The sequence below is a fragment of the Echinops telfairi genome, unplaced genomic scaffold, assembly GCF_000313985.2.
Source record: "Echinops telfairi isolate 266 unplaced genomic scaffold, ASM31398v2 ScPeMD7_5;HRSCAF=22, whole genome shotgun sequence".
Classification (NCBI taxonomy): domain Eukaryota; kingdom Metazoa; phylum Chordata; class Mammalia; order Afrosoricida; family Tenrecidae; genus Echinops; species Echinops telfairi.
The window spans coordinates 13,246,328-13,257,688 of NW_022103901.1; the positions used below are offsets into that span (position 1 = coordinate 13,246,328).

The 11,361-nt window shown below is 62.1% G+C and overlaps 2 protein-coding genes across 2 annotated transcripts in view; one reads left to right on the top strand and one right to left on the bottom strand.

Annotated features, from left to right (window-relative positions):
- Positions 1-397, top strand: part of BUD23 (BUD23 rRNA methyltransferase and ribosome maturation factor) — a 9,511-nt gene extending 9,114 nt beyond the window's left edge. The window contains exon 12 of the mRNA XM_004705627.2: positions 121-397. Within this exon, the coding sequence (XP_004705684.1) occupies positions 121-184 (64 nt within the window). The 3' untranslated portion in view covers positions 185-397. The remainder of the gene's footprint in view (positions 1-120) is intronic.
- A 702-nt stretch (positions 398-1,099) lies between these two features.
- Positions 1,100-9,197, bottom strand: STX1A (syntaxin 1A). The gene is made up of 9 exons (XM_004705628.2): positions 9,125-9,197; positions 8,513-8,612; positions 5,768-5,842; positions 5,135-5,208; positions 4,921-5,029; positions 4,730-4,803; positions 3,853-3,990; positions 2,396-2,506; positions 1,100-2,186 (listed from the first exon to the last, which is right to left on the bottom strand). Exons 1-9 carry the CDS (start codon positions 9,143-9,145, stop codon positions 2,109-2,111), a joined length of 780 nt encoding a protein of 259 aa, XP_004705685.1. The 5' UTR covers positions 9,146-9,197; the 3' UTR covers positions 1,100-2,108.
- Between the last annotated feature and the right edge of the window lie 2,164 nt (positions 9,198-11,361).

Below are 11,361 nucleotides of genomic sequence, written 5' to 3' on the forward strand. Positions count from 1 at the left end.
CCCCAGGGTGCCCTGTCAGATGTGGCCCCAGGGTGCCCTGTCAGATGTGGCCCCCAGGGTGCCCTGTCAGATGTGGCCCCCAGGGTCCTTTGTTCCTTTTTTTCTGAGACTCTCCTATTATTCTCCCAGGGAGGTACGACCCGACACCCAGTACACCGGCCGCAAGCGCAGGCCCCGTTTCTGAGCCCAGGGCTGTTGCCTCAGCACAGTCACTGTCGCCGGTGGGGCCTCACCATCCGTTCCACTGGCTCTGGGGAGCTTTTCCACCGAAGTGCTGGCTTCATCAGGTGATGGTGCTGTGAAAAGTTGTAAAGTTTTCAAACTTCAAGAAAAGGTTCTGTGAACATCTTAGTTTGTTCTACAAGCAATAAACCACATTCTGTGGGGCTCTTCAGCAGTCCTGGCTCTGCGGGCCCACGCACGCGCTGAGTTCTCTGCTGGCGGGGCCGACTCAGCAGGCAGAGTGCGTCTGAAAGACTTGAAGGTTTGGAAGCACACTGATCTGTAAGGTGCACAGCGGGACAGGGCATATAGCTGAGAGGGAGGCTGGTCAGGCTTCAGTGTAGCAGAGATGCCCAGCACTGAGGCCTCTCTGTCAGGCTCGGGGGTCTCTGGTCTGATGGGACTGTCCAGCACTCAGGGCAGGCCTTGCAGTGAGCTGGGGGTGGGGGGTGGGGTGGGGGTGTTCTTGCTGGTTGAGAGGAGCTCTCATGGTTGACATGCTAGGGAAAGAGGGTGGGCCATGCTAGACAGAACTGGCCCCAAGGTGACCCCATGGGCCCCAAAGCAATACGAAGGGCTGGTGTTGCCTGGCAAAGGCTTCCAGCCTATCCCTCAAGAGGCCAAAGGTCAAAGGGGAGATGCTGGGAGACCCTGGTGGGGACTGTACTCATTGACACAATCGAATTGTTGAATAAAAATTGATTCAGTAAGCCGTCACTCCATAATTTCCAGAGTGGGCTGGGGTGGGGGGCTCGAAGGTTACCAGCATGAGCTGGTAGAGGTGGTGCTCAGCTGAACCCCTTCCCCTCGGCATCACACACCTGCCCATCCCGAGGTTGTGGCAGGCCGACCTGAAGGAGCCTAGAGCAGAGTCCAATACAGATACAAATGTTTATTCTACATAAAAATGTCACAAAATGGGCAGCTGGTTGTACCAAGACCTTTGGTGAGGGGAGGGGCTGCTGTGGAAGAAGGCAACACGGACAGTGGTCAGGGCAGGAGTGAAGCCGAGGGAGGGCCTGGCAGGCGGGCCACCCACCGCGTGCGTACACATGCGCACTCCTTGCCTGTCAAGGGGGAAGGGGCTGGGGGCCAGGGCAGCCATTTCTGGCTGGAAAAAAGCCACAGGATTGGGGAGGAGGGGTCCCCCGGGCTGCCTCCAGAATACTGACGCCACAGGGCACACGCTGGGACGGCGAGGACGAGTGACTGCAGGCCCAACGCGACCACCGGGCTTCCCAGCACAACGGCAGACACCACTGTGCCACACATGCATCGTGGCTCCAGGGCCTGAGCCCCCCTGCCAGGGTCAGTGGCTGGCCGGCTCTTCCCAAGCCACCTGGGTTGGGGCCAGGGGGTATGCTCGAGGCTTTGCCCAGAGGCGGGGGAGGGGGTTAGGTAGGACCCTGGTGGAAGCCATGGTACCACAGCCTCCCGGCAATGGTCAGCTATCAAAGGCTCAGAGCTGGGCTATCCCTCCCCCAACCTGAAAAGCAGCACCTTATGGCCAGCTTGTCCCTCCCCTCCAAGGACTCCGCTTGGGGGAGGGGGCCAGGGGAACAGCTGGAGCGGCCAGAGGACAGGGGAGCTGAGCATGGCAGTTAGAGGCAAGACTGGTCTCTAGAGAGAGCCCCAGGGCCCACAGAGGGCAGGCCCTGTCGCCCTGACCCTGTCCCCAGCCTGGTTGCCCCTGCCTCTTCTGTACAGACACAGTCACAAGATCATGCACACGACATGGCTTGGGGCAGGGCAGAAGGCCGGCCCCAGCAGGGGGGTGCAGGTGCTCTGAGCCAGAGATGGGTGGGGTGGGGGCAGGCGACCTGGCCAGGTGCGGCAGCTGGGAGGCTCCTGGTGGACTGTTGGCAGGACGTGGCAGTGGGTAGTTTCTATCCAAAGATGCCCCCAAAGGTGGAGGCAATGACGATGCCTAGGACCACGCAGCAGACGATGATCATGATCTTCTTCTGCACATGAGATGGGACAGGGGAAGGCTCAGACAGGGCCTGAGAGGAGGCAGCCTAGCACTGTCGAGGGCAGGGGTTACAAGGAACAAGGGAAGCAGAGGTGAAGGCTCTGTTGGGGGCTTGGGGATGAAGGTCCAAAGACATAGTAGGGAGGGCTGGGGTGGGGGTTGGGGGCTTGGGGCCTGGCTGCTAGGGAAGGGTCTACTAACCCGGCGGGCCTTGCTCTGGTACTTGACGGCCTTTTTGGTATCGGACACGGCCCTCTCCACGTAGTCTACCGCGTGTTCCACGTTGTACTCGATCCTGTCAATCATTTCCCCCTGTGGCCGGGGGACCCAGGGCCCGCCTCAGGAGCAGGTCTCCAGGAAAACACCCTGAGTTGTGGAGAGAGAGGGGGCAGGTGAGTGCAAGGGGATCTTAACGTCTCACCTGTGCCCCTCGGCCCATGCTCTTGGACAGGGCTCCGAGGGCACCACAGGCTCGAAGCATAGCTTCCCTCTCTCCCAACAGGACAGTCACAGGGCAACTGGCCATGCAGGCTCAGCCCCAGGGCTGGGGGCCATGCAGAGACCCCTGTGGGGTGCCAGGCAGAGAAGGGCAGGGGGAGGGCAGGGGCAGGTGGGCTGTAGCCACCCTGGCCTAGCCGGAGTTCAGGGTGACTGTGCTGAGCATCCTTCCATCCTCCACGGCAGATGGCCTCTGTACCCACGGTCTGCGACCTTTAGCCTTGGACAAGCCATCTCTTTGCATCCCCCATGACCCTCTCGGGTCCAGTCCAGCCAAGCCTAGCCCAGCCAGCCCAGCATGGGCCAATGCGCCCTGTAGTCTGGTCCCATGCTGCCCCCCAGAGGCCACATGGTGACACTGCTCTACTTCTTGACAAATGCCTGTTCTCTCCAAGTCAGCAGATGGCCACAGTCAACCTACTCACTCAGGTCACATCATCCCCACACTTTATACTCTTCAACCCAGAAGAGAATCCAAAATACTTCTTGTCCCCCACTGCCTGCCCTGTCTACCTCACCAGCCCCTCTCCTCCTTCCAACTCTGCCCTGGCCTCACAGACCAGCCTGGTCCTCAGATAAGCTCTGGTCACTCTGCCTCTTCACTCTTCCTCCAGCCACAGCTCAGATGTCACCTCCTCAGAGACCACCCCATCGGAAGTGGCTGTCGCTGGTCACTCCGTCTGTCCCTGGACCAGCAGCAACAGCATCTCCAACGAGCTACCAACTCTAGACATGAGGACCAAGAAACATAAGCCTTCCCCAGGTGACTCAGGCCCCAGCCAGCTGGAGAACCCCTGCTCTAAGACACTGTCACTTCTGGGACACTTGGCTCTACTAGAGTGCTCCAGGCATAACACTCATCCATCCAAATCATAGAAAAGATGCCTGGGGCCAGGGGGCACCAGAGAAGCGGGCAATGGACAGGGCCTGGGGGAGGGCCACACAGAGCCATGCAGTGCTGGGACCTGGCAGGTGAGCATGCAGGGTTGGGGTGGTCAAGGCAGGTCTGCAGGCAGGCAGGGACTGTCCTGGTGGTCAGTTACCTGCAGACTTGGTCCCTCCCAGGCCGGAGCAGCGTGTGGGGCAAAAGGGGCAGGGCTCAGTGCAGCCTGGGGGGCTGCTGGGGGCCGGGGTGTGGCAGAGTGGGGCCTGGCGCATACCTGGCTCTCCACCAGCATGGCCATGTCCACAAACATGTCATGCAGCTCGCGGATGCTGGTCTCCAGCTTGATGATCTCGCTGTGCCGCGTCTCGATCTCGCTCAGCGCCTGCTTGGAGATGCTGGAGTCCATGATAATCTAGAGGGCGTGGCAGTGGGTTGAGCCCCATGGGGTGGGGGTGGGGACTAGGGCTAGGGAAGGCAGGGGAGAAGCTAGCATGGGCAGGGGCCTGAGCAGAGTCATCCAGCTAAAGGCCACCTCCCCCTTTGCAGCTGGCCCCCAAATTTCCTAAACTGCAAGGTCGGGCTAAGGAGCCCAGGTGGAATCGTGGTGATACACTGGGCTGTGATCTGCAGAGTCAGCAGTTCGAAACCACCAGCCTGCTCCTTGGGAGGAAGACGGGACTTTCTACTCCCGTAAAGACTTAGTCCAGGAAACTCACGGGGACAGTCGTCCCCTGCCCTACAGCGTCCCTATGGCAGTGAGTTGGCTTGAAGGAAGGGCTGATGTTGCTGCCCACCTGTGCTTGCCTCGTCGTGGTACCTGCTTCCACAGGTGACTGGCTGTCCCTATGGACCCGAAGTTTCACCTTCCTCCCACCCTGAAGTCAACTGTCCATGGTCTCCTCTCATCCTGGCCCTCTGTACCCACACTCATGGGCCCAGCAGAGGACGAGGCTCCACCATGCCCTTCAGGCTGGTGGGAGGGGGCAGCAGGGCCATGGTCCAATGAGGAGGGGTCAGAAGGCCTGTGCCAACATGGGTGTGACTGCAGCCTGGTCCCTGCCGCCCTTGGGGCCTCATTGCACACCCCTGCCTCGAGGTGGCAGGTGACTGAACACCGCTGGGCTCGTGGCCAGTGGCGGGTCCAGACTCACCCCCGAGGCAAAGATGGCTGGGTTCCCGCTCTCTAGCATGTCCTCCAGCTCCTCACTGGTGGTGGTCCGGCCAGCTGCAAGTGAGAGTAGGCCACCTGAGCCTGGTGTTCCTTAGTAGAGGCCGGCATCCCAGTCCCTGCCCCATCCCACCGGACCGCCCCCAGCCCCATATGGCCCCACCCCGTGCCTACTGATCTCCAGCTGCCTCTGGATGCGACCCTTGCAGCGCTCGCGATAGTCAGACTGCGTGGCGTTGTACTCGGACATGACCTCCACAAACTTCCGGGACAGTGTGGAGTGCTGGGGGCACGACATGGGGGGTTGTGGTCAGACCCTGCCAGCAGGCAGTTGGGCCCCCGAGGCCCCCCACCCCCGCCCGCCCCCAGGGGTCCCGGCGGCGTGCACCTGTGTCTTCCGGATTCTCAGGTCGGCAGACGAGCGGTTCAGACCCTCCTCCTGTTCGATGCTCTGCTCGATGCCTGTGCCAGCAGAGGGGGAGCTGTGCCACAGCTGTGCTGCCACCACCCCCCTCCAGTGTGTGGTGGGGTCACCCCGGCACACAGGACCCGCTGAGCTCGGTGTGTAGGTGTGGTACACGCCCCTGTGTGTGTGAGCCCCTACAGTGGGCTCAGCCCACCCTGTGCCTCTGGTCACTCTTTGCCCCAACCAGGGGACACTCCCCAAGTTGGGAGGGCCAGGGGTTCCCCCCCCTGCAGAACAGCACACTTGGCCTAGAGGGGGTGCTCAAACAGTGTGGGTAGGCTTCTTGGGGGGACAGGCAGGGTGGCCCGCTCCACAGCCTGGGGCACAAATCCAGCTCAGCCCTGCGCCTGCCCACAGGCTGGTAGGAGAGAACGGGTGGGTGAGGGGGCTTGGAAAAGGGTGTGGAAAATGGGGTGAAAATGTCTCGGAACATCCCCACGCACACATGCTTAGAAGCCCCCTTGTGTGATGGCACCGCCTGGCCTGGGTGGGGGCAGGGGGCTCACAGGAAGTGGGCCTGCAGTGCCCCTGCGACCCCCAACAGGCCAGACTCACTCTTCAACTTGGAACGGACTTTGTTGGCCGTCTTCTTAATGTCCACCATGAGTTCTTCCAGCTCCTCCTTGGTCTCTGGGGGGCGAGGGGTGGGGGAGAGGGGGCAGGGTCGCCACTGGGTTCCCCTACCACCTGGTGCGCAAGCCTCACCCAGGGGTGCACCCCGACTTCCCGAGCTAAGGCTCCAGCTGCCCCTCCACCCTGGGCCAGAGCCCACCCCCGCAGCAGCAGCCTCACCCCTCCCTCCCTTGCTGGCTCCCCCACCCGCAGTAACAGATGGGTCTGACGTTAAGGCAGGAATAATTTTGGAGCAGCTGGGGATGCTGGAGTGGGCCAGGGGCACACTTGACACTTGCCTGAGGTGGGGGGTAGGGGGGTGCGGGTTCACCTAGCCAGTTCACCTGGTGGCTTGGAAGGTTGAGTATCTCAACAGATTTGGAGGTGGGGCAGGTGCCTCCCCTGAGCCCACATTCCCAGGGTCAGAGAACCCCAAGCCCTCTGAGTGCCGCTGTCCTAGGGTCCCCCCATTGCTGCCCCTGCCCCCCTCCTCGGGTGCCTAGCTCTGGAGGCTGGCGGCCCAGTGCCCAGTGGCTGGAAGGGGGCGGGGACACCTGGCCTTGATGGGAGCTGAAGGGGGCAAGGGTGAGGGCACCAGGTTTCTGGTCCTTATTCCAGATGGTACCATCGCCCTCAAACAAGCTGGGGAGCTCCGGGCCTGCCCCATCCCTCCCTGGCTGGCAAAGCAGGGCGAGCTGGCTGTTCCTCAGGGACAGGCAGAGCCCTGCCCCCCTCCCCCTTGCCCTCCCCTCTCCTCCCCTTCCAGGCCAGGGCCTGGGGCGAGCTCCTGGCCATCCTCACGCCAACTCCAGGCCTGCTCGCCTCTCGGGTGGTTGGCCCCCTTAAGGGGTGGGGGGACAGTGAAGATGGGGCCCCCTTCCAAGTGGAATGTTTGCGGGGGGTTGGGGGGCTCCAAGGAGCGGAGGAGGGTGCCTCATTTGAAGGAACAAAGGGAAACTCGGTTACCAGCTGCTCCGATGCCGCAGCCTCTTTTGCTGGTACCCAAAATAGCCCAGCCCGACGGCAGCCCCCAGAGGAGGCAGAGCCAGCCTTGGCCCGGGAGAGTCCCCCTCTCTACCACTCCCTGCCACCCGCCTGTCAGTCAGCTCTGCCTCTGCCCTAGAGGCCCCCAAGGGTCACCCCACCGCTCAGGGAGACCACAAGACTCCCCGTGGCAGTGACCCTCTGCGGAGCGAGTCCTGACTGCCCAGCTCTGGGAAAGTGACGCTGACCGGCCCCTTCACTGGACACCCCAGGGGAGAAGTGTGAAGCAGGCCAAGAGAGCCCCCCTCCCTGCTCTGGATGCTCCAGCCCCCACCTGACGCCCCCTCTGAGGCACAGCCCACAGGGACACACTAGGCCGCGGCTGGCTGTCCCCCACCCAGCCCCGGGGAGTGGCAGTCCTCACACCTGCACTCTGACCCCTGCCTCAGGCAGGCCCTCTCCTGCTCACCCTTCCCAGGACCTGGTACTGGGCTCCAGGGGGGACCTTAGTCATCACCTGAGAGCCTGGAAAGACTCATTCTGAATTCCTGAGACCCCCAGGGGCCTAGGGGTCAGGCAGTCATGGAGGAGACAGGGTTAGAGACGAGGATCAAACCCCACATTGAGCTCTGGCCTAGCAAGGAACAGCACTGGTGGGGAGGGGGAGGGGGAGCGGGGTCCCAGGTCCTCCCCTAGAACACCTATGCGATCCCCATCGGGCCCCACACACTAACCCAAACCAAACCCACCGCGGTCGGTCCGATTCCAAGTCACAGCGACCCTGCCCCACAGGACAGAGCGGAGTTCCCAGACTGTAAGTCTTTATAGGAACAGACAGCCTCATCCGGCCTGTCCTCCCCTCACTCCCCCCCCCTCTACCCCCCGCCCCGCAAGTGGCTGAAAACCAAGCTCACGGCTATTGAGTACTCACAGTGACCCTACAGGGCAGGGTAGAACTGCCCCTGTGGGTTCCTGAGACCGTAACTGTTTCCGGGAGTAGAAAGCCCGTCATTCTCTGCCCAGTGGCTATCAGGTTTGAACCGCTGAGCTTTTAGTTCGCAGCCTAGCACTTAGCCCGAGGCACCACCAGAGATCCTTCCCCATAGAGCGGTGCCTTTTCAGAGAGCTGGAGAGGCAGGAACCTGACAGGGGGGTGGGAGGTGGCTGAGCCTCCCAGGGGCCAGTTTCTGTCTCACTGGGATTAAGGGTGAGCTGCCCGGCTCCCTGCCCCCACGGTGCTGTCAGCCTGGCCCTGGTTGGTGTGGTCATCAACATCTCAACAGGAATGGTGACAGCCAGGCCAGGAGGACCTGTCTGGGGGCAAAGTGGAACCCAGACACACCCCAGTGCCCTGGATACCCTGCACGTGCCCAGAGCCCTGAGATTGCCCAGCTCTGGGGTGCCAAGGTGGCCAGGTGCCAGGGCTGCAGGCTCCTTCCGGAAGCTCTGCTTGCCTAGCTGGCCGGCCCTCCCACAGCACTGACGCCTCAGAGCCGCCATCTGCTCCCCGGGGAGGCGAGGGAGAGGGAGGGCCGGGTGGAGAGGCCTCCAGTGATGGTGACACTGCCAGCCTCCTGGGTCTCCCTCCCTCCTCCCAGATTGCAGCTGGCCCAGGGCTGGAGAGAAGCCGTTGGCCGGCCCCACCCCTGCCTAAGTACCCCCCAGTGGCCCTGGGAGCTGGGCTTTTCCCCTGCCCCCACTTACTCTCATCGGGGTTAGGGGAGGCCAGGATAGCGCTGTGCTTCCGCTTCACCTCCTCCACGTTCTCCGAGATCTTGTCGATGAAGCCCCGGATCTCCTCCACCTGGGGGGCGGGGAGCGCACAGCCAGCCGTCAGGAGGGGCACTGGGAGAGGCCAAGCTGCAGGGGAGGCTGCCCCCATGCACCCTCTGGGAGGCAGGGGAGGTGCAGAGAGCGGGGAATTCCGATCCTCTGAGCTCAGTGTCCAAAGATAAAAACGGAAAATCAACCCCTGCCGACTCACAGCGACCCTGCAGGACAGGGTAGAACTGCCCCGGTGCGTGTCCGAGAGGGTCCCTGGGACGGGAGTAGAACGCCTCATCTTTCTCTGGAGATGTGGAGAGACAACTAGCGGTTTCGAACTGCTGACCCTGTGGTTAGCGGTCCAATGTGTAACCCATTCCACCACCGGGGGGCTCTTGGAGCTGGGTCTCTTTGCCCTCAAAGTGGGCTCAGTCCTCTGTACTCACCCCCTGGGCTGCTGAGCCTGGGGTCCACTTGTTATCAGAGACCTGACCTGAGCCTGGCTCACAGGTGGCCAGTGTGGGGGGTGGCCTGGGCTGGGCTGGCTCCCACCTGTTCGAAAAACTCGTCCATGAAGCGGTCTCGGTCCACGGGGACGGTGACATCATCGTCATCATCGCTGTCCTTGGCCTGCACAGGGGGGTGGGCATGTGAGTGGACCTCTGGGGCCTGCTACACCGGAGCAGAGGCACAGTGACATGGGGTGTGGGCACACGCAGGCAGGATGCAGCTCCAGACCCCAACCCTTCCCCGCTCCTGCAGCCTCCGGCAGGGCCCGGCCAGGCCAACCGTGCCCCAGCTCCCGGCTCCCGGCCTCCACCCGAGGAGCTTCTTCTGCCCCCTAGCCTGGGACGCCTTCCCCCGACCGACCGCTGCCTCTGCCCCACAGGACCAGGGAGTCTCCTATCGGAGCTCAACACCCCTCACTCATTCCAGGGTGAACCTGGGGCTCTCTCCGACTGGGCACGCTGACCTGGGGCTTGGTGCCCTTGGCCTGCAGACCGTGAGCCTGGGTGTGTGTCCTGAGCAGGGTCTGTACCTCTAGTCCCCTGCTCCCCCAAGCCTTGCCTGGTGAGCGTTGAGCCAGGCCCCACAGGTCTGAGTAGGATGGAGCCCTTGCTAGGAGGCCTCCATGCCACCACTGTCCACAGGCCTGCGGCCCGCCCCTGCTCAGCCCTCTGTCAGCCTCTGTCCCCGCTCCTGTCCATGCGGGGCTGCTAACCACAAGGCCAGCAGTTCGAATACATGCACTGCTCTGTAGGAGAAAGGGGGCTTTTTACTCCCACAAACCTCTCCAGTCTTGGAAACCCATGAGGGGCAGATGCAGCCCCCCGTCTTATAGGGGTGGGTTTTGTTTTTCTCTCCTGTCAGTCTCCATGCTGGAAGCCGAATCCCCTCCCCTTTAGGCTGAGAGCTGAGCCTGGCGGGCACCAGGGGCCAGGTGGGCGTCGCAGGGCCCAGACACAGGTGTGGCTCCCAGCCCACCTGGCCCAGGAGTACCAGTATCCAAGGCACTCCTCTTGAGCAGGACAGGTAATGACACTTCTGACTGCCCGGTTGGCATTGAGACCCCCACAACAACAACACCACCACCACCACCCGCTCCCTACCGACCTCTCTCTCCTGTCAAGGCTGAGGGCTGAGGGAGGGGAGGGCGAGCAGGTAAGAACTGAGGGGCCACTGCCGTGGACAGCTGAGCGTCTTCCCTCCCAGTCCCTGTCTGCTTGTCTAGGAAATGGGCACAGGGACGCCTGGCTGAGGGGAGGGGAACACGGCATTTTCTGGGTTGCCGGAACCCTGTCAAAGTGGGGGGCAGACAGAGAGCTGTGGAGGCGGGGGGTGGGGGGGCTCTCCTCATCAACAGATCACACCCTTCCTCCCCAGCAGCTAAATAAATCTTCACTCCCACTCCTCACAAGAGCCTGTGCCCCCCACTGCCAAGACACCACCCTGCCCCCAGATACAGGCTCTGGAAGCTGCTTCCCTCTGCAGCTGTGCCAGGACCCTGAGCTGGGTAGAGGGGCACCCTGGAGAAACTGAGGCAGCAAGTGGCCTCAGGAGCCCCTTTCCCCAGGGCTCTACCCCGTGCCCCAACCTGCCGAGTCTTGGTCTCTGCTCTCCTGGTGCCGGGGGGTGGGGGGGTGGGGGGAGAGTTGGGGGACAGTAAAAGGTGGTCTGTCCAGCTCCCTTTCCTCAAGGTCGGGATGTGGCTGGCTCGGGCGAAAGACAAAGATCCCCGAGTCCCGGAAACAGGAGTCACTGCCAGTCCTGACAAGCCTCTTGGGGTCGCCTCAGGCCCCAGCCTGCCCTGCTGTGAAGTGAGGGAGCCAGCTTGCTGAAGGCTGCCCTGGGTGCTTGTGGGATAGGGTGGGCAGGATCTGGGGTACCTTTCATCTTTCTTCCCCAGAGGAACTGGTGAATTTGAACTGCCAACTTCACGGGTACAGCCCAACATCTAAAGCACAACACCATAAAGCACAACACCATCGGGGCTCCTTCCTGGAAAGCAAAGCCAAGCAGCCACCGGTGGAGCATTTCTGAGACGGAATCTTTCTGTGAGCAGACAGCCTCATCTTCCTCCCCGGGGCCAGCTGGTGGGTTTGAACTGCTGACCTGCAAGTAAGCAGCCCAGCGCCTAATTCACAGGACCACCATGGCTCCTTTCAGATCCTTAACTGCAGACACCCTTCACTGCAGCCTCTGTGTTTGCCCACAGGAAGCATACCAGGACAAGTCGAGAAGTATTGCTACAAAATCAGAGAAACCTATTTTCAACAAAACTGTCAGCT